The 23355-nt window shown below is 41.8% G+C and overlaps 1 protein-coding gene across 10 annotated transcripts in view; it reads right to left on the bottom strand.

Annotated features, from left to right (window-relative positions):
- utrn (utrophin) overlaps window positions 1-23355 on the bottom strand; it is a 185434-nt gene that overhangs the window by 107411 nt on the left and 54668 nt on the right. For 9 of the 10 annotated variants that reach the window (XR_004336060.1, XM_032542253.1, XM_032542250.1 and 6 more), the window contains 16 exons: window positions 23142-23279; window positions 22880-22972; window positions 22489-22659; window positions 22050-22222; window positions 20436-20586; window positions 19383-19558; window positions 18876-19011; window positions 18238-18387; window positions 17846-17998; window positions 17642-17743; window positions 17334-17454; window positions 16601-16818; window positions 16303-16420; window positions 15859-16064; window positions 14799-14953; window positions 14451-14640 (listed from right to left, as the gene is read on the bottom strand). Coding sequence is in view for 9 of the 10 variants with exons in the window: in XM_032542253.1 (XP_032398144.1) it covers window positions 14451-14640; window positions 14799-14953; window positions 15859-16064; window positions 16303-16420; window positions 16601-16818; window positions 17334-17454; window positions 17642-17743; window positions 17846-17998; window positions 18238-18387; window positions 18876-19011; window positions 19383-19558; window positions 20436-20586; window positions 22050-22222; window positions 22489-22659; window positions 22880-22972; window positions 23142-23279 (2451 nt within the window). In the remaining variant the exon portion in view is untranslated. Of the gene's footprint in view, window positions 1-9921; window positions 10951-14450; window positions 14641-14798; window positions 14954-15858; window positions 16065-16302; window positions 16421-16600; window positions 16819-17333; window positions 17455-17641; window positions 17744-17845; window positions 17999-18237; window positions 18388-18875; window positions 19012-19382; window positions 19559-20435; window positions 20587-22049; window positions 22223-22488; window positions 22660-22879; window positions 22973-23141; window positions 23280-23355 lie in introns of those variants that run through there. The other variant, XM_032542259.1, reaches the window with a different exon arrangement.

Below are 23355 nucleotides of genomic sequence, written 5' to 3'. Positions count from 1 at the left end.
TTGTAGTAGGCTATGCAGTTCAGGACTACAAATACAAAAATCTATCTGTTTGTTCATGTACACATTCAACCAGTTGAAACAGAAGAACACACCAGAATAAGCATGTTTAGTAAGCGTAACATAACGTGTTACAAATTACATTTTCGGCATTTATTCTGTAACGGAATATGTTTTGAAAGTATCCTTCCCAACACTGGGTTCAAGTAGATATGCAATGCCCACTGGAGAGCGAGAGACAAAGCATAGCCTGGTTGACCAGAGGAGGCCGGCACTGAAACCACCAGCAGGAAATAGTTTCTCTTCCTCCACAACTCCTACTCTCAAAGAACATCCCAATCATGCCTGTACAAAGTTCTGTTCTGGAATTTGACTGTTTGTAATGTTTCCAATTTCAGCTAGGAAAAACATTTAGAGTTTACCAGCCATGTTCATCTGGCTGATAGTGGGAAATGGCATAGTTGACCTTTTAACTGGTAATGCTAAATATTTGTAGATGCTTAAGTGTTACATCCTGGTAGTTAAATAATATGTGTATTGCCAATAAACCAATGGCTTATCAGCTAGAAGAAGGTAAACATATATATATGTTTTGTGCTGTTGGGCAGAATGCTATACAATGTGATGGTACACTGCTCCGTTCATTTAATCACTTTTATTTGTGAGTTAACATTTAAGAAGAATAACTATAAAAGCCTGTTTAGCCTCGTCTTGGGTTGGGTTCGGGTGTCAAATTCGGCCACAACATTTCCTGTCCTTGAGCTTCAACCAACATAATGTTGGTTGTACTCTTAAACCAAACTTCACCTGATGTTTTCACAACCCTCACATGTAAATCTTCAGTTTTACAAGTGAACACAAAGCATCCTTTGTCTGTCAGTTTAACAGCAAACAACACAGACACACACACGCACGCACACACGCACGCACGCACGCACGCACGCGCACACCCTTTTGGCAGATTTCCCTCTAATGTTTCAAGCATAAAGGTTTTTTTTCAAGGGCACTTTGCAGTGAGTCTCAGAGACATGATCTAATTACTGTCATTAGCAACATCTAATTGGAGCTTTGAAAATTAAGATTAGCTCTGGTGCTAACTGTGCTAACCTATTTTAAGGTTTTAAAGAGAAAGAAAGCAAAAATGAAAGGGAGAGAGAGCATGCTTACGAGGCTTACTTTCTGGGTATATCAGTTGCCCTTTTAACCTCATAAATAAACATACAAGGTTTCGAGAGGCAGAGGGGAATGCAGTGTGTCTGGCACTACAGCCCTTCTCTACACGTTCAGCTTCCACCCCTCTTCACTAATTAACAATTGTTTTAATCCTCCTTTAATTCTGCAGACAATTGCACAATTTGTGTGCAGGTTTGTGTGTGTGTTGCACGCTGAGGGTCCCTCACACCATTCACCAGATTAGTCAAGTTACTCTCCACCAGGCGTCGCCCACAGCGACCAAAGGTAATTGCTTTTTAATTAAGCCCCCAGTGCTAATCCCAATGATATTTAGCAGGCACGAAGGAACACACACACACACACACACACACACACACACACACACACACACACACACACACACCACACACCACACACCCACCACACACACAGAAAAGGGCACAGAGACTAAAAGAGGGAGACATTCAACAAGACCCACCCGGCTGTAAACTGCACAAATGTGTAATAGGCTTTTTTTTTGTATTTTTCTTTTGTCCACATGGGGAAGCAAGGCTGCTGGTGAAAATTAAGTTGTTTATGAACTGAAGCAATGAATGAGTCTTCAACCAATGCCCAATCTGAGAATATCCTTCAGACTGAAAGTGAGTACTTGCAATGATCCTGGACAGTGTGCACATGTCTATTAGTGCATGTGTAAGTGTGTGAGTATCTCTCAAGTGACCCTCAAATAAGCCCTGCAAACCTCAAAGATGAAAAGCAATCGTACACATCTATCGACCATTTCGTCCTCTGTCAGGCTCGTCTTTTCAACCTCTTTCTTCCTATCTTTCCAACCATTTCACCGAGTTCAATTCCCACGTCTCCTTGTCACAGTATCCCTTCTTCCATTTTCGGTCTTTCTACAATGTCATTCTTTTGTCTCTTTCCTCACTTTAGTTTTTTTTTTTTTTTTAAAGAAACAAAAAAACACGTGGCAGCCATTTTCTTTTCTGTCCTAACATGTTTATCTTCCTCTGCTGCTTTTTTATTCGCCCTCCTTGCTTGCTTTTCGAAGAAGCCAGACTCATTTCCTCTGGGGTGATGAGTGGAAATGTCTCTCTTTTCAGACATTTGGGTGATAACTAAGAAATATGCTGAACCGATGAACACCCACACTTGCAGCACTGTTGTAAATCTAATTTGATTCCTCGTCACATCTACCAGCTCAGAATTTTCTTTGATGTCTGTGGTCCGATGTGTGAAGGTACCACTCAAGCGGAGTTAAAGCTTATGTTGGACTATCACAAACATTTTAGGGGCTCACACTGATCCTTCTCCTGTCATCTCTGATCCCTCTTTCAACTTTCTTGAATTTCACACGTTTGATGGAGCTGTCTTGTATCTAATCTTTTAACCATGTTGTGTGAAAAGGACATTTCTGATTTAATGTTTCTTTTTAGTTTTACTAAAAGCTGCTTAGTGCACAAACAACATGTCAAAAGCAAGAACTCCTTTGTGCAAAGTTGAGATCTGAAACAAACTCTTCCCTAATATTTCTCTGAAGTGCTTATGACTACCCATCATTCCGATCAAATTATTTTTCCACACAATTACTACTTTGACATTTGACTCTGTCTCTTCTTGCAGGCTGTACCCTCCTGCAGATTACAGACTATATATAGAACGATTTGTCTTTAATCTCCCTGTGATATAACAGTGGAAACCATTTTCAGTTGCTCTTGTTTTTGCCGCACCACAGTATTTGCCTCTGACGGCATACTCAGTACACAGTCCTCCTCCTTCAACCAATGCACACTGCCTCTACCTTCTCCTTGGTAACATTTTTATTAACCAGGTATTCAGATGATTCCCTAGTTAAGGTCCTGTCTGACAATATGTTGACATATTTCATAATGTTATCATCTACATGCAGATGTTTACATTTAACTAAAGAGGCTGCTAGGACAGACTCTTTATGACAACATGCACAGTACACAAGCTTGATTTATACTTCTGCAGAAAATCTACGTCGTTGCTACGCACAAAGGAACGTGGAGACACAAACCTACGCTGGACCCTACGCCGTAGCTTGACATGTACCTCTCGAACAATGTAACAACATGTCTCGGCCAAGGCTTGGTAGTGTTGCATTCCCACCCCCCCCCAACTCCTTTCCTGGTTCTCCTTCTCTATAAACAACATGAAATCAAGGAGAAGGTTAACTTTTCCTGCTACAGATTTCCCACCGTGGTCAGAAAACATTGGGGAGACACTTTGTTTCTCTCACTATGACTCTAGAATCACTATTCACTCCAAAGATAATCGCTGTCACTCTCTCACTTTCTCCCTCGCTCTATCACCCACTCCCCACACATGCCAGCTCGACACACACACCAACGCACAAGTATATCAGGCCACTTACGTAGGCTACGGTGAAAGCTCTGCGTGGAGCCTCCGCAGAACCATAAATCAAGCTTTACTGTAAAATAAATCAAAAAGAATCACATACAGTGTGTGAGTGGACGTAGTTTCAGAGATGGAAAATGGCCCCCAAGGATCTGACCTTGTATAATTAGATGTTGCCGTGTCAGTGAAAGCATTTGATCAATGTTTTAGCAGCATGTAATGATCTGCTCCATAAGCGTAGCATCAAGGCATGCTCAACTTGCATGTAAGCCATCTGTCTAAAACTTGTCTAAGAGATGGGCAGAAGGTTTTAGGAGGATGGGAGGAAAAGAGGGAGAGCATGAATGATTTAAAAGTGGCATGCGAGGAGCAGATGACGGCATAAATGGAAAGAGGAGGATATGAGCCAGAGCATATGCTAACTTACTGGCTCACTGAGGGGTGGCATTAGGGAAACTGGTACTCAGAGAAGTGACAACAGAAAAGGAAGAAGACAGGTAGCAATAGAGGAATGTGGTTCATAATTCTCAGCTAAAAAAAAAATAAAATAAAAAGCTTGCTCAGTTTAACCAGTTATTTTACCTTAAGTGTGATTGTACAAAGAACCTACAAGGTTGTTGAATTGATCAAATAAAAGTTTGTCTTGACAAAAAGGGAAACAGAACGACAGCAAAACAAAGATATTCACTCAGATGGGAAGAAGGGGTTTGAAGAATGGATAGGAAATAGGAAAGGATGAACAAAGGAGAAAAAAGGAAAGTAGTAACAGGAGGTAGCGGTGAGAGGAGGGAGGGAAAAAATGATTTCTAGGTCAAATCTGCATAATAATAATTTGGTCAATCTTCTTCTGATCATTATTTTCTGGCCTAATGCTATTGATTGTGTGTGTGAGGCCGATTGAGTGGGCCACTACTTGATTTTTGTCAACACCACACACACACACACACACACACACACACACACACACACACACACACACACACACACACACACACACACACACACACACACACACACACACACAGAAAAGAACAATATGGACTTTGAGTCAGCACTATGTTTGTGTGCTTACCATAGATATTGGCAGGGTGGGATACTAGCAGGGTGCAGAGCTCATGCTATGTCCCTGTAGATTGATTGTCAGGCCAGGAATAGAAAGAGCAGCAAAGGATTTATGATTGCATGCCTCATTTAATATCCTCCACTTAAGCTGCCCCCTGACCCGGTGTGGCAAACAGTGTGGGTGACGGAAGGGACCCTCCCTTCCGTCACCCACACTGTTTGCCACATCACCCTGATGTGGAGCTAGAAAGTCAGAGAGACTTGAAGCTGGCCACATCACCGCCTTGAGGTCAATGTGTCCCCTATTTTCTCTCTTTCTTAGTCTCTAGAAATGTATCAATACTTTCAACATTAATTTTAACAGGGCACCTGGATTGCTCAGTTGGTAGAGCGGGCACCCACAGATCGAGGTTTACTCCTCGACACAGCGGGCCCGAGTTTGACTCCGACCTGTGTCTCTCCCCTTTCATTTATTCAGCTGTCCTTTCAATAAAGGCCTAAAAATGCCCCAAAAAATTAAATCATTTTTGCGGCAATGTAGCACTCGAGGGAGAGATGGTCATAATATTAAGGTGAGAAAAGAAAAAGTTACAGAATACCACTCCCCAACAAACCACAAATTGATGTTTTTATAATTCTGTTAGTATATGGATTACATAAACAAGATAGAATGGGTTAGTGGATTTCAGCGGTGCTGATAGGTGCTTTTTAAAGCTTTGCAGTGAGCCAGGCTTTCCGTTTCCCCCTGCTTTCAGTCTATATCCTAAGCTAAGCTAGTTGCCTAATGGCTCCGGTCCTAAACCAAGGTAACTGACTGACACCAGTATTGAAACATTTCCAGTAAAGATACAGCTCTACATGTCTAAGGGCTGAACACACTAGCCCACACTAAAATGTAATGATTCATCATACTCAAAGCAATAATAATTAAACATGTTTACTTGGTGATCAAAGAAACCAAAGGTACAAAAATAATGCTTTGAAAAGTAGATGTTAAAATCACAATATCTAACCAATACAGAGAACTGTGAAGCAATATCAGTGCAACCATAATATAAATAAACATATCATTTTCCATAGGTAGCTTTGCGTCTGTCGCTACAATCTGTTGTTTACTCTGACCATGACATGTTGAGGGGCTTGGTGGTTACAGAGCTTTCCAGCACCATAATGGCCTTCTGACTATAAACCGCACATGCATTAGCAGGTTTAGCTTGCTGCTAGGATCTGCCTGAAAGCCACTAATGGAAGTGTGTGCGCACAAAATCCATTGCTGTAGTGCACAAACAATTTTTTTTTTTTTTAAACACACAAGCAGTACTGCCTCAATAAATGGTTTTACTGGATGTGAGGGAGTGAGAATGAGAGAGAGAGAGAGAGAGAGAGAGAGAGAGAGAGAGAGAGAGAGAGATGAGAGAGAGAAGAGAGAGAGAGAGAGAGAGAGAGAGCGAGAGAGAAAGAGAGCGAGGAGGCAGAAAGGTTGAAGGACTTTATATCTATTTATAATTGCATCTAATAGTACAGAATAAAATGTAGTTTATTACATATTTCTTCTAGAATCAGGTTGGCATTTGTCGGTCACACTGCAAGTTTCTCCTCATCTTCTGCTAATCGAACGCTCACTTGCTGCAGTAAAAGCAATTGAGCACAGGAGAGCAGCTTAACTCTGGGCTGTATCAGTGATTTAAGTTCTATTTCCAATCATCATCACTGCATTTAGGAGGTCCATCTGTGGTGATTTACATGTGATGTTGATTGGAAGCGGAATCCCGTCTTCATTTTCTTTTATTGTCCCTGCTCTCTCCCAATATCATCTTGATGAATTTAAATAATCTGCATTCATGAATCTGTTACTTACCCCATAATTCTCCCACCTGTGACTCATCACTCAGGCTGCAATAAGTGAGTGTGTGTTAACTTGTGGTTCAGTGAGTGTGTGTGTGTGTGTGTGTGTGTGTGTTGTGTGTGTGTGTGTGTGTGTGTGTGTGTGTGTGTGTGTGGTGTGGTGTGTGTGAGTGTGTGAGAGAGAGAGAGGAGAACAGAATGCATTATTGGCACGTAAAATAAGTGTCTAAGCATGCATGAAAATAAAAAAATCTGTTATTTGAGTGTGAGCCAGGTTACAGAGGGAGAGATGGGGGGTTACCGCCTGCACCTGAGGCTCTAACAGGTAATGCTAACACTGCTAATAACCCCGAGGACCCCAGTGGAGCAAAAGGACGGGGAGGTCAGACAGCTGGGCTCTATGCCCATGCCTGAGTCACCTGTCCAGGGTAGCAGTGAGCCACAAGAAACGGTGATGGGTGTGGAGCCTAAGGCCAAAGTATTTGCCCGACAAACAATAGGAAAGAGAAGGCATGACTACACACGGTGATGCTTGGTTTTGCGGTTTTTAAAGTAAGTTTTGGCTAGAGAACCCCCCCCCCCCCCAACACACACACACACACACACACACACACACACACACACACACACACACACACACACAGTAGGCGCTAACACCACAGTAATGAGAGTAGGAGGACACTCCTCAGGAGGGAGCTGGGCCCTTCAGCCAATTCTCAACTAGTGATTACACTCAGAAAGAAAGAGCAGAGCAAAAGTGGCAAGATGAAATGAGCAACTGGGGCCTTGTATGCCTCAGTATAAGCTGAGGCATAAGCAAGTTTACTGGTAAAGAAGTACTCTTAACCAGTTAAGTTATTCAAGTCATGAGAATGCAAGCAAAGAAGAACCGAGAACAAGGACAGAAAGCTAAATGAGGTGGAGAAAAAAAAACGATCAGGACACCACAATTGGTTACATTTACATTTAGGGCATTTAGCTGGCGTCTTCAATGGGAGTGAGTATGATTCTGTGTGTGGGATAAATACACTATAGGACCATACAAATAAGCAAAGCCTTAGGGAGCACTGCATAGATCTAAAATATCCCTAATAGCCTACAAGCTCATTAAACATTATAGCTTCGAATTGGGAAAGTGGGAGAAGAAAACTATTTACATACCATAAGATAAAAGATGCAATTCTAAAAACTGTTGAAGTTAAATGGCTTCTGCTAAGCTCAGTATTATAGATCAATGTAATGAGTGCTGTTAAAAGGGCACACAAACACCCAAAAGCTACCAGCCAAGCATGATTAACAGTAACAGACGACTTGACGGTTATGACTCAGGAGACTTTATAAAGTTCCCATCATTTATAGCTTGGAACGCTGGCACGGCGGTCACCCTGCTCTATCTTGCCACAGTACAGACATAGTGAGGACCAATAAGATGGTATGATTCAATACGTTCTAGAAGATAAGCTTAGCTTTGCAGCTTAATTGGACTGCCAAGAGTAAACTACAGCCTGCATATGACAAAATGTTAACTCGGTCAGTCATCAGCTGAATATTATGTATATGCGGATTTTCTTTATGCTACATAATGGTATGAATACACTATGTTCCCCAGGAAAATTAAGAATATCAAGTTTGACGCTTTTCATAACATCTTTCAAGTTATTTTCCTCATCTACAACAATTACCACTAGTGGCACTACTGCCACTAGTTTATTTTAGTATTTATTACCCTGACTCAGACAACAGCCAGGTGGGCTGTTTTAGGACCAGAGCTGTCCTGAAGCAGAAAGAATGGCCGGACCCCAGAGGGTGAGCCCCGAGCAAATCCATCATGCAAAAGTCACTGTTCCAGTCTGGCAGCCAGTGAGCTCACCCTAGGGAGGCAGGACAAGCCCAGCATTACTGATTCCCCCAAGGGAAGGCCAAACGAAGCTGGAATGACTGATGCAACCCAGGGGAGGGTAATCGAGTGTGGAATGACTGATGCCTCCCACCGGTAGAGACGCAATTCAGGAAGGTCTGGCCTCTAAGGATGCTGAACGATGGAAGGGAGCAATTCAACTCCTGAGTTGAATCAAACGTTACAGTGGAAGAAAAAGTAGATTGAGTAGATACTGTACACATGCAGGGCGGATCTGATGTCACTTGTTTCCCCCAAAATTGGTTAAACAAGCAAAAGAAAGCACTGCATCCACACAATAAATAACTAAGAAAGAGCAGGAAAATTATTGAATTCTAATGCTCTGTTTGTCGCTCTCTCTCTTGCACTCCATTTTTCAACAAGTCTAGTCCTTGTGCCGTTTGTCTATTCCTTTCTGCGTTTCCCCTATTTGACTAGAGAGGCATTTGAAACCAGTAAAATACAGCAAATGGAATTTATCTGTGACCACACTTTGGCAAAAGTACAAAGAAAGACTGACAACTAAACACACTCAGTAGAAAAAAGGATGGCGCACTAAAGAGCGATAGATTCATGGATTAAGGATGGATTAAATTAAACCACCACATGTTTGGTGACTGGTGAGGCATGATTAAAGCAGGCAAGTAATCAGCAACTGGTCTGATCTCAACATCTGGTCCCCTCTGCCCTCTGACTGAGAGTGGGTCAATGTTGTGCAACGCAAGGGAGACAGCAACAAAGATCAGCAATCAAAAATCACAAGTCCACACACAGCAGTAGTCCAAGGTGAAATCAATAGAGCTGACAAACGACTGTCACAGGTTACAGAATGTGATACAACTGACTTTGATTTTTCATTAAACATAAACAACACAAGTGAATGAATTTGTGTGGCAGCAACATGTTCAGCTGTGTGTAATTGTAGCATTTAAATGGCTTGACACAATACGAATGTCAGCTAATGACTTGATTAAGGAGAGTTCAATCTCAGTTGGGTCTCATCAATCCTGTGACCACTGAGTCTCCTTAGTTTTCTCTAAACAATATATCACAAACATAAACCACAAAAATACAAACTATGTACTCAGCCAAAGACAACGCAACACATACTCTGCCTTGTTTGTTTGTCTATGCCTGTACAACTAGTGTGTGAAAACTCCCTTCAAACTGACATTATACAGACAAAAATATCTCACAGACAACGGGAATGCACAGTTGGAGTTGCCATTATTTTAACAATGAATGTGACAAAGACAGACTGCTTTGTGAGGCACTCCTGATTTGTGACATTTACATTGAAAGAAATACACATACCCAAAGCAAAAACTTTGTGGCCAGAAAGGCACACAGAAACACAAACAGTCTTTTCATTGATAAAATCAAAAACAAATCCAAAAGCCTCGAGCAGCCTCCCAAAAATGCTTTAAAAGTTTTGAGAGCCAAGTAAAAATAAAAACAAAAATAAAACTGCAGACGAGTTTAAAAAAAGAATGAAAGAAAGAGAATAAAAAAAAACAGAAACTCTCAGTCCTCCAGCACGCTCTCTCCTGGAGTCCACGTACCTTGCAGAGTTTCTGGTAGCGCGGCGAGGAGATGGCCATCCTCTGGAGCCTGTGTAGGAAGACCACCACTTTCTGGAGGGAGGTCCGGACCATGGCCATCATCTTAAGACTGCTACAACTCTGCAGCAGCCTGCTTCTGGTCCGCATGCTAACACTGCCCTACCCCGCTCATATTGTTCTCCCTCTCCCTCTCCCTCTCCCTAGCCAGTCGACCAGACCCCAGCCAAGCTGACGTGATGCACACACACACACATGCACACAGAGAAAGAGAGAGAAAAAAAACACACACACACTCAAGCACGCAAGCGTACTCAGCTCAGCATGCCCCCATGTTTCGTCACATATACACACACTACACACAGTGAGTGCAGCCTCAGTTATCTCTCTCTCTCTCTCTCTTTTTAAAAACAGTCACTCTCACACAGATCTTAGCATGCACACACTCTCACATACACACATACAATGATGCAGGCGAGCAGGACAAGACGAGACACTCACTTTCTCCTCCAAGCGGACATTCACACGCGCACCCCGACTGCAGAGCCAGAAGAGAATCAAACAAATCACTTGTGACGACACCCTGCAGAGTCAGAGGAGGGTGAAAAGGAAATAAAGAAAAAGAAAAACAGGGAGAGAAGAGTAAAAAGTGCCGGAAAGCAGCAGGGAAAGGAGAAAGGAAGGCACGAGTTGCACTGGACGAGAAGCTGATCGTAAGCAGTTCACTTTTTACTGCCACTGATCCAAAGAGAGACAGAGAGAGGATGAGTGAGAGAAAAAGGAAGAGAGAGAGATAGTACTCCTTTTGGACCACAGAAAGAAAGAAAGAGAGAGAGAGAGAGAGAGAAAGCGGAGAAGAAAATGAGGAGAGAGAGAAAGCGGAGAAGAAAATGAGGAGATAGCAGGATCAAAAGCAGCGGTGTAAGGGACGACAAACAGCCTCTGACCGGAAGGTAAAATGAAATCACGCAAGACTACCCAACAGATCAATGAGCGAGAGACAAAGACAGAAAGCAAAAGAGAGACCGCAAAAGAGAGGGAGAGAAACAGAGAGAGAGGGGACTGAGCGAGAACTCAAATGAACAAGTGCACAAATGAGACGCACACACAGAGTTGCAAAGAGGGAGGAGTTATTTCCACCTTCCAGGCTTACTGGAAGTAAATGTCCCATTCATTTTCTGCCTGGGCAATGTCGGTGACGGACCGTTGGAGCACTTCCACAGCTTGGATGGACATGAAACTTTCCCGGTTGAATCATGAGGACAAAAGCTGATTAACCGTATTAGAAAAAATCTGTCTCTTTGATAAAAGTCAAAACTACAAGCCTGTGTACTTAAACACGTGCATGGAAAAGTAAACAAGGAGACCTTTGTAAACATCCAATCACAGAGCTTACATTTCTGATTGTGTTTGAGAAAGAGGGATAGCACGTGGGTTAATGTGTTGTGTGGTCCAAATGCAGCTTTCAAAAGATTAAATGAGAAGAAAAGAGGGAGGCATAATGGAAAACTGCAGATAAAAGATAACAAAAAGGAATAGTGGGAACAAAGTAGAGCAGGAGGAGAAAAGGTAGAAGGGCAGGAGGAGAGAGATGAAAAGAGAAAAAACACACGTAAAAGCAGACATAGGTGCACAATCAGCCGAGATTAACATAAAGCAGCAGCTCAACTCCTGCAGAGACACTGACCACACAGTGTCACACACATTTGGTATTTTAAGCCTATTTATGTTGTCTACGACTCCTTATCTTGACTTTTATTTAAAGTGCTGCTGAAAAAAACATATCTTTCTCCCAACCAAGGCAAGGGGCATCTATTTAAAGTGTAGATGAAAACCTCTATATAACAGCACCACGCTTCACACCGATGGCTCCCCATGACTATAACTCATGCATTTAAGATGAGCACAAACTGACACACATACACAAATAGTGTTTTTAGTGTAGCACTACAGCACTTGGTCCCTGCTTGCCTTCATCTGTATAAAGATGAAGGGAGATCCACGAGTCAGAGAGGAAAAATGAACACAAACATTCCTTTAAACCAACATGCAGCTTACCTACGCAGCCAGCTGTAGTAATTATCATTTACCGACAGGCTCGTGCACAGATATACATACACAGTCACTAGGAGAGGGGATCATGATGGGCTTACTCAGACAAGGTTTAGACAAGGTTTAACTGGCTACAGCGTCCATTCCAGTTATTCCGGAGTATTGATTCTGCTTCACAGGGAATTACAAGGGAGACTGAGTGCTTTGTTGGCTCAGTCTTAATGGCACTGACGGAGCCGGGCCCCAACTAAGAGGTCGTAGAAGCCATGTATACCTCTGCCGCTCACGTTGCTATAGTGCACGCACCCACACAAGCGCCCCAACACACGTAAATGTTGAGCTTGATAAAAGCAGCTTCTCCAACTTTGCACTTTTCGGCTGATGCTACTATTGCTATACCTTTCACCACCTGCGCACGTGTGGTGTGGTGTGGTGGGGGGACTTACACAGTATAACACATACCACACATACTAGCTCTAGTAAGAGTTAGGTGATTTGATAATATGTACTATGAGATGATAGAAAATTAGTCAGAGGTAAGTATCCCTTTAATGTCTCTGGTTGTATTGGACCATTGCAGACAATTTTGCTGATTAATGACCAGAACTGCTTTATGACAAGATTGGATTTTACATATAATATGCTCAATTCTGTTTCCAGAAGATAAACCACACCACATTGTTATTCAACCAAATATAGATAATGCAATATAAAATAACATAAACTGTAACAAAGAATTATATCCATATTTCCCACCTGTAACCCCAATCCTAAGATCATAAAATAATATTACAGTAAAGCACTTTAGAGCAACTATGTCTAAAAAATTGTTTTAATGTTCAATCTACCATAGCCAATAACAAACACACACATTTCCCAGAGTGTCAATCCGTTCATTTGACACCACCGCAGTTTTATTTTCACGTGTCTCAGTTAAGTTTTGTTCAATATCCATTCAGCCACAGTTTTCAGGTAATTTCAGTTAATGCGCCACATTTGTATTTGTCACTGCTCGCAACCACTCACCAACTGTGGGCGTAATATGAAAACAGCAGTCAGAATGACAATGGCCTGTGGCCAAAAAATTGTGATTAAAGTGACCCGACACTCAACAGCGGCAGAGCGGTCACTGTGAGTTTATAAAAGGGTTGAGGAGACAGCACACGTCCTCTAAGGCTCAAAGGCTGTTTTATCAACCCACTTTCGAGACATGAGTGAATCTGGACTCCAACTGTGATAGAGAGATCGAAAAAAAATTAAAACACTGGGTGATGACCCACTCAGAAAGATCTGATGTGTTGATGTGCCAGTATTTCTTGAGATATCAGTCCTTAACTGATACAAATATTAAATTACTAAATATTTAAACTTTTTGACCACATTTACCACACACTTGGTGTTTGATATTACTTTGATAGACTTTTTAGGAATACAATTCAATAGTATACAGTATGTGTCCTTTATAATGTTGAAAGGGCTTAAAATTATGGATTATGTTCAATACAACAAATATAAATTACTGTAACGGGCACATCAGAACTGTATTAGACCAAATCCAGCCAAGGAACAACAATGAGCTCCAAAAGTCTCTCAGCCTTATGTCCACACCAAGTTAATGAATCCTCAGAAATCTTTATGGCCATTCATGCTGTGATTCACTGTCATTTTCTCCATAACCTTGGCCTGCTTTAACAATTGGACAATGGAAATGGGAGAAGTGGCAATGTGGCATTCAAGAACACAAAACCAAGACCGTTATTATTGGACCTAAGCATTCGGTTCTGAAAGATGTATGACATTGCAGCAATTTCTCAGTGACACAGAGATTTATCAGAAGAGCAACAGGAAACTTGCACACACACACACACACACACACACAAAATCTTACATCTAACGTCTGAGAAAAAAAAAAAAATTGTCCAAATGACAGCCCCTCAGTGTACAATCAACAAGAGACGAGGAGGGGACTTACAGCGTCAGCATTTAAAAAAAAAAAAAAAAGACCTTTCAACTTCTACTATGATGTATTAAAAAAGAAAAGAAAAAAAGAATATTAGTGCCTGTTTTATCTGTTGAAAGGGAGAGGTGAAATGATTTGGGGATTAAAATGTTACATAAAGCAAAGGATGATGTGGGTCAACAGATCCCTGAGGTAAGGTCTGGATAAATGACAAGCTACTGGGAGGAAGTGCAAGTGCACACAAATGCACGCACAGACACTGAATTCCTAAGCATAGGACAAGAGGATCAATGAGCCGCACTCAATGCATACAAGCACTCACACGCCCTCTGTATGCCCTCTCAATCACACACCTTAAACCAGCCGCTTACACGTGGATGCACCTACAAAGACCCCTGCCTCAGTCCTTTTGGTGAAGGGTGCATTGATGAAGGATGACACTGAGATAATAGGCCAGCACTTGTGCATAGATTTTACACACACACACACACACTTTTTCTCTATCTGATTACAGCCTTACCTCCAGTTGTCGCCTCAGCTCCTTCACATGGGTGGAGTCCTGTGACAGGTCTTCCCTCTGGGAGGCGTCAGCCAGAACGTTGACTGTAGTCTCTGCCTCCTGGAGCCATTTAAGGAAGGACTCCAGCTCCCTGAGAGACATCTGCAGTCCCTTCAGTTCACCGTCCAGCTGGCCATGTCGGTCACTCGCCCTGACAATCAATAACAATAATTTAAATATGTGACTATACATGTAAAAGAGTTAAGTAAAGCTGCAGTTACTGCATGATTAAATACTGGCAGCAATATCAGCCCCTCATGTGACACAATCAAACTGTATGTTGAGGTAAACAGGCGAGTTTGCGCGCACCTATTATTGATGCTGTTCCAGGCAGTGTTGTGCTTATCTGTGACCTCTTTGATCCTCCTGGTGTCATCAGTAGAATACTCTTGCAAAAGATGATTGGACAGGTCGTTGAAGGCCACAACTGTAGATTGGCCTCGGCCCAGGTCTTGTAGGAATGCCTATAACAGAATCGACACGGTAGCATTAGTATCATCAGAACACTGAAAATGTGTCACTGTGATGGGCCCTGTTGGCACGTTTTTAATATTATAAATTAGCATGCAGTTTACTATATATTGTTGTGGCTTGGTATCAGCTTTCATTAGACATACTTCTATGCAAGAATATGTATGACCTTTTCTCTAAAAGATTAAACCAAACTAAATCTAAATTAAACTTCAGGCACCTAAAACACAAAGGAAATTTGTTATTCTACTGTTCAGCAATCTGACATTGTTATTTTAACCTCTACTTAATCAAGCAGGTCATATAAGACCCAACTTTTATTCATGAGGCCACATTATTATTTTCAATTTTGCATTAGCAAATAATTCATTCATATATGACCCCCAGGCAACTCTTTCTTTAACAAAAGGTACACTTCACTATTTTAAATGTACAATTACTCATCGTTACAAGACCACACAAACCAGGAGCAGAAAGCTGTGTATCTAACCTGCCGGGTTCTGTTAAACTCAGTTGCCCTCTAGTGTTTGGTTCCTGTAATGTGACACTAGTGAGGCAGAATTTGTTTCTAGAAACTCTCAGACAAGTCATCATCTCAAATTAAAATGATGGATGATGTGGGTGTATGGATGTTATTAGGGTTTAAAGTCATACTGCAGAGAGGTGATTTATTCATTCCCACCTTGCACAGACTTAAGGCTGTATAAAATGACCTCGAAGTAAAGTTTGGTAAAGTCTAAGATTTTTCTCTCAATGAAGATAGTGAGCAGACAAATTCCCTCGAGTATACAGTATTTCTAGTCTACTGTAATGACAAGGATACAGAATCACAATACATGACCAGAGGAAGGACAGGCATTAGACACCTACAGGACATGGAGAGAAACTTTTCCCTAACCTTGTTGTCAGCAAGCTGTTTAGTCAGGGGATCGCTGGACTGCTGAAGGAGGTTGTGGAAACGTCCTTCGTTGTGCCCGATAAAAGCATTCACCTCCTTCCTCTGCTCCTCCCACTGGTTGCTTTGGCCAATCATGTTGTCCAGCTGCTGGAGCCGTGCCTCGACTCCATGCTGAGTGCTGTCCCACTGGCTGCGTACCTTCTCCACTTGTGACAGAGACAGATGCATATTCAACAGAAGGACACAAACACAAGGCAATGGCAGTGCCTTCAAAACAACACATTGTTAGGCAAAGAGCACAAATGTAAATTATGTTAGATAAAACTAAACCAATCAGAAATAAAAAAAATACACCGTTTCTGGTGGAGCAGCTAATCTTTTCTTTTTTCTTTTTTCTAAACTGTTCAATAGCTTTCTAGTGTAGTCATCCTGCTTTGTACATACGTTTCTCAGTAATGGATGTGCGAACGTCCAGATTTGAAGTCTTGTTTTTGATGTTTTGTGCCAGGGTGAAAATGTCTTCTAGCTGAGGGTGACGCTGTTCCAGGTCAATTTTTGTCACCTGCCAAGGACGAGGCACAAAAACACACAGGCACTGTCAGACAGAGTGTATAGCTCATATGTTCGTATTTGGCAGTTAAATTAGTCCCACAAAAACATTCTATTCCATCAAAAAATGTCACATTAAACAAACTTATCCACAACTTTTCTCCGTCTGTCCTCTCTGCTCCCCATTTCTCACCTGAAGACGTCCCATAGTGGTCCTGATCTCCTCCGTGTCCCCCACAGTGACAATATTAGACTTTAGCATCTGTGTAATCAGGAGAAGCCAGTCTGCCAGTTCAGTGGCTGTTTCGTTGAGATCAGTGGGCGCCACAGTGTCTGGTGTGTGCGGGGTTTGGTGGTGGGGGTCCTCGCTCACCAGGCTGGCCATCTGCACAGCTGAGGGGACCGCAGACACTGGAGCAGGGGTGAAAAACGGCAGGGAACTAAAGGCAAGTAATGTTGACATATAGAGCTTCTTTAAGGGGAAGATTTTAGAGAGAGAGAGATAATGATGGAATCCCCACTAAATTATGATGAAAGAGGCAACAGGGCTTGTTTTAGTGTTTAGCAGGACTTTGTTGCTCACCTCATATTTGTTATTTCATCATGCAATTTCATACACAAGATTAAGCCAAGCACAAAAAGGAATCTCAAATCTGCCCCTTGAGTATTTATTACCTCTAATACAATTGCATGTTTATATGTTTGTCGTCTCCTTTTAAGGATCCAATATCTAATTTTCTCTGTCTCATTAAAGCCTAATACATCATTGGGACTGTGCTGAATCTTTTCATCCCTATACCATTGATGTATTAGAAAAGTAAAGCTAGGGCTACAGAAATGAGAATAATCACAAATTTAAAATGTTTCCTGATTGTGCCTATGACAATTAAACTTTGAACTTGAAGGGCATTCCTATATGTTTTTACCAAGCTGCTGGTGCTGGACAACATGTTGGTGCTGTGTCCATGGAGAGATGGGTGGCTGGAGAGATTCCCTCAGTCGACCGTCCAGAGCTTTCCAATCACCTGCCAGCTGCTCTACCTTACTCTATACGCATGAACACATAAATAATAGGAACGTATAATTAATGACAAAATATCAGGAACAGGAAACAGAGTGTATCCAGCTTTTAATAAAAGCCAATTAAAACATGTGGTGATTTAACAAGCAATACTCTATAAATTATATGTTAAAATTAGGCTTTATCAAATCATATTGCTATAAAAACTGAGACCTTTTCCTGAGGCAACAACTGCTGTCGCCTCTGTAGCTCTATAGAATGAGCCAATAGGTCCTCCAGGTCCTTCTTTCTGTCCTTCATGGAGGCCTCCAGAGCCTACAACAGATAAGAACTAATTTTACAACATTTATGTCCGTGATAAAAAAATGTTTAAGTGAGATTAGATGTGTTGATTCCCGTGATGTAGTCAGACGCTACCTGTGCTTGGCCAGGGCTCAGGCCTCTGGTCATGATTGTCTGGTGTGTGACAACAACCCAGTCAGTGAGTCTGTTCATCCTATCCTGGAACTGGGCATGGCTTTGCAGGTTTGTCTCCACCTCACCCACTCTGTCCAACAACTCTTGGGTCACCTGCAGAGAAAAGGGGGAGTACGAACATGTGTGAAAGCAGGAAGATAGACAGCAGAGAAGAAGTCAAAAAGCAAATGAAGAGAAAAAGGGAGGACAGGAATGAGTGGTGGCTGTCACAGTGTTATAAAACGTGACAAACATTACATTATTACAATGTTTACAGGATAAACCTTTCAGCTTTTACCCAAGAACAAAACTTTGAAGACAAGGCAGAATAATAAACTAAGAAAAGTTTGCACCTTGCTCCAGTTAAGATTGATGGCTCTCAGTTTGCCAACATGCTGATCTCTGCTCTGAAGGCTCACACTTGGACTGGCCAGAATCTGTGGTGCATGCTTGTTAACCCATCCAAGACGTTCATTCTGTTGATCTATTTCCTCGTTAAGGGCCTGCAAGGGAAAAGGCACTGGTACTTAATTGATTCACAAAGATGGGTTTATTTGTCAATGTATTAACAAATAAGAGTAAAATAAGTAAAGGAAAATCAAGAAAGTAGTAATACAGTTGTTCCATATAGCCACATAATTATTCCCAATGTGTCTCCACAGAGCAAACGTTTGGCTGAGGTTGTTGTCAGTAAGGAATGAAGAAAATATTACTTGTATTCCCTTCGACAAAACTGCATTGTTCAAAACAAGACATGTGAAAGTAAAGTTCTCTTTGTGTATGTTTACTGAGTTTGAAAGGTGTTGCTTGTGATTGAGATACAGAGAGCAACTTGCGGATACAGGGAAGAAGACTGGGAAAAAGAACATAGGAAAATAAACTCAGAGCTGACCATTAAAATAGCTGAATCTTCCAGCTCTAAAGCAGAAATAGAAATCTCTACGCTCCCATGAACCACACTAACATGAGCAGGTTTTAGGCCTTGCTGTACCTTGAGTTCTTTGAGGTTGTTGTCAGTGGCAGTAACGGGTAAGGAGCTGACAGCTTTTTCTGCCTGCTCCAACCATACAGCCAGCTCCTCCCGTCTCCTCACCAGGTCTGACAGGGCCGGGTCTCCTCCAGCCAACCTGTGCACAAAGACAGACACAGACACAGACACAGACACACACACACATTATTGTACTCAGATTAGGATTTCCATTTTCCGCAGGTTGCAGGCTTCATCCTGAAATTTACATTTAAATTACTGTTATAAACTGATTGACCACACTGATAATGTTAACCTGCCAAATACTGATACAGAAACAAAGACAGTCAGGGATGGAGAGGAAGCGCTAACCCTTGTGCTATATTATACTGTAAACCAAATGTTACACAGTATAGCCAAGACAGCAATGATATCTATCACGTGTTTAAATCCACATTTGACCACATCCACTTAATCTTTTCGATTGATAGGTGATGTAACATCCTTTTTGTTTTCCTGAGAATTTATTACCTGCGCTGTCTCTCAAGGACATGGCGGTTGACAGCTCTCCAACGCTGACCGAGAGTGTCTAGCTTCTCTTCAAGCAGGGATCCGTCAGGGGATGACAGCTGCCCAATTATCTGCTCCCCAGTACGGGTCAGTTCAGCCAGGACAGGCTGGTGGCTGACAAGACCTTCCTCCAGCTCCTAAATACATACAAAGGATTGAAAGAGAGCAAGAGCACAAAAAAGGTAGATTAGGGGATCGATCAAACAGCATAAGCCGATTTACTCAGGGCCAAATCCCCTGCTCAACTCCATCTCTCCAAGCAAATCTCTCGATTGACACAAAGGCATGATTTGTGACACATCATGTTTTAAGCTGCCAAGTCTCTACTTCCACCAAGAGAGATTTAACTTGCCAAGACAGACCCGTGAAGCAGGGTGAGGGATTGTGAAGTCCGCTAAAGGGTTAGTCAGCTAATTGATCTCTCAATTCCTATCCACTTGATCCCTCGTATCAATCTCAATCTCGACGGTGAAAACATGTAAAAGAGCTGGGACAGCTAGAGCCTTGCAACTCACACTATTAAAAGGTGTTAATGGCGCTAATGCAGCAGCTTTAGAGAATCATTTTCCCCTTGGAAATGAAATTAGCGCTTTAGAAATCAAACAGAGCTAAATAAAAGACTCTTTCGCATCTTACTTTTCAGTTTACTTTTCCCCATTTCTCACTCTGCATAACAAATAGTTGTGCAGTGTGTTTTTCTATCAGGTACAGCATGGCACCCATTTTTATCCCTTCAGGAACAAAATGCAATTATCTCTGGTATAACATTTCCAACCACCTAGCTGCTAATGTTTCAAACATATTACTACTGCCCCATGGGAAGGTTTCAATCTTGCTTTAAGCTTGTAGACATATGGGATTTTGTGAGTCTACATTTGACTAATTAGGGTTTACAATAACAAAGATGGAATGCCATGAAATTTTTCTATAATGTCATTAAAATGTAAATTCAAGCAGTCACATGCACTTACACAGAACACATATTCAGACCTCCACGTGGTCCATCACACTGACCTCTTGGTGTTGTTGTGCAGCGTTCAGGTCCAGTTGTCCATCGGGGCCAACGCTCTCTGACAGCAGTGTCTCTGTATCAGTCAACCACTGGTTCAGGTCATTCATGTCACAGTGGAACTGCCTCCACTCCTCTACATTGCGATCAAAACTCCTGCAGCAGAATAAAAAATAAAAAATAAACTTTCTTCATGATAATAGATCACTTACATAAAAAATTGTGAAATAGGTGGAAGGACTAACACTGAAACATTTTCATCTTGAATGGAACTATGTAACAGGAAATTTGACAAACATTCCATATGCTTCAGTAAAATTTAAACAAATAAAAGCTAAACATATAGCAAACATTGGTTGACGTGTTTCTTTTGTCTGACTAAACATCAAACACACAAATGAAAAGCTCCACACTGTGGGAGTTCATTTCAAGTGAAGATCAATTTCCCGGATAAAGTGAAACAAATACTTGCGGAAATTACCCAGCATAATCTTTTGTTTGTTTATTTTTAAATTAAAGCTCAGTTAGTTTTGTAGAGTTCTGGATTTGAATGATGACTGTAGATTCTGGCTTTGATTGCTCCTTAATGACCAATTACAAATACTTTCTTAACTTCTTTGCTCTTGTTTAGGTAGGAGTGGGCTTAATATAGAACAGAAAGACAGATTAAAAAAGTGGCACAGTTGACCTCTATTAAACAGAAATGTCATAACAATCAGGAACCCCTGGCAACTCATGAATGTTCACAGAAATGCTAATGAATAAATCAGCATAGACAGAGAGGATGATTACACAAAATGCCTAATATAAAAAAACAGATCTTTATCTCATTGATGGTCTGAATGAAGACTATTTCCTCTTACAGCACCGCTTGGAGCCCAACTAATCTGATGAGAGAGACAAGGTGAGGAAATGCGTTTTGGATGAGCAATTTTACAAAATATACCCCCATTCTTTTGATTTTAAATGATGCCCAGAGGTTATTGTGATTACAAATGGAGAGCTTCAGCATTTGTGTGTAATCTATAAAATGAGCTTACTAGTTTATTCTAGCATGTGCACATACTGTACTCAGCAAATAAAGACTGTTACGCCCAAGGAATTGTGTCAAGGTCATTTAGTGTGTGTGTGTGTGTGTGTGTGTGTGTGTGTGTGTGTGTGTGTGTGTGTGTGTGTGTGTGTGTGTGTGTGTGTGTGTGTGTGTGTGTGTGTGTGTGTGTGTGTGTGTGTGTGAGTGAGTGAGTGAGTGAGTGAGTGAGTGAGTGAGTGAGTGAGTGAAAATGTGAATCGGTATGAGATTGTTTATGCCCAAGGAATTGTTTTGATAATAATCAGGGTCAGTGTGTTTGTGTGTGTGTCTCGGGAGCTTGATTGTGTGCCATGGTCTATCTCTGTTCCTCCTGTCTCGACTAGCAGACAGCTGGCATTTAGTCCCTGCAGCTTAGACCACAATTCCTGACACACAGATTTACACACGTTCCCATCTTCACTTCTTTTCCCTGCCGGAACATTGTCTGTGGAATACTTATTCAAGTTTGATTCTACATCAAGTCAGTTTTGGTTAATGTGTGTGCGGTGTGTTCAGGTGTACTGGTTGTGTGTGAAGTTGGTGCACGCACCCTTTGCGGTGGTTGTACATGCGGTTGAGGCGGTCCCACTGGGCGTTGAGCTGTGTGAGGGCGTCTCCGATCAGGGCAACCTCAGCAGACGAAGCATCTCCAATGGCATCTGGCTGCCGCTCGTGGATCCCTGTGACCTGTTCACCAATACGTTCTAGATTCTCTTTAATATTCTATAAAAAGATAAATGCAAGATGAAGGAAAATAGACAGCACGGTGAGAGAGGGGAAGGGGGGAGAAAAGTTCACACATGTCAGAATGATGGTAGAATGCTTGATATCAGAATACTATGTGTACTTGGAAAGCTCTCCTTAAGCTGTAGATATTGTAACATTATCATTTTAAAAATATATATTTTATTTGCTACAAAAAAGCTAATACAGTACAACATCGCAGATCATTTTTGTGACGTTTACAGTGAAGATTTTTGACAACCCACCCTCAGTGTGTCCTCCTGGCTAGAAAAGTCTTCGTAGAGCCCCCCGCTGAGCTCAGAGGAGTTCAAAAGCAACTCGTTGTCGGCCATGGCGAGGAGCACTTTGTTGATGTCCAACAGGTAGTCGGAGGGACTCAGTGAGGGAGTGCTGCTACGCTCCACTGAGGACATCTCCTACACCACAGATCAGGTGGAGAAAAACACAGGGCAGAAAGAAGAGAGAGAGAAAAACTGTATTAAAACCTATTGTGCCACATCATAATACTGCATGTCACATTATGCTAAAACTACACTACAGTCAAACCAATCAAGCACTTACGGTAAAAGACAACTCAGTGGTTAAAGTAACATATTAGTTAGTGTCCATGTGCTTAAGCATGTGTGAATCCCTCACCTTGGTTGAAAACTCTCTTATCTGTTCTGTAAAGCTGTGAGTAGACGATTCCACAGAGACTTCGGCCTGCCTGATTCGTAGCACCCTTAACTCCTAAAGCAGGCAAACACACGCACACGCACACGCACACACACACACACACACACACACATTGACTAAACCAGCAAACACAATACAACAGAGAGCTTTCTTAGAATAAATAAGATTCCCATACAGTATAAGCCTGGCTTAAGGAAGACAACATATTTTTACTGCATTTTACCCTGTGAGCAGAATATTGGCTCTGCAAGCGGAGCAGTAGAAGTCTTAACTCCTCCCTCTGGCCATCGTCTGAAGTTTGCTGCAGCAGTTCTTCTCCTCTTCTCAGCAAGTCTTCCACACTGGCTTTCTCCTCATCCATCTGGTGCACAGAGACAGACAGGTCAAATGAAGAGTTCAGAAGGCTGCTATTCAGATCCAACTTATTTGGAGTTTTT

The sequence above is a fragment of the Etheostoma spectabile genome, chromosome 18 (assembly GCF_008692095.1).
Source record: "Etheostoma spectabile isolate EspeVRDwgs_2016 chromosome 18, UIUC_Espe_1.0, whole genome shotgun sequence".
NCBI classification, from domain to species: Eukaryota; Metazoa; Chordata; class Actinopteri; order Perciformes; family Percidae; genus Etheostoma; species Etheostoma spectabile.
This window is presented reverse-complemented; position numbering and strand designations above follow the sequence as displayed.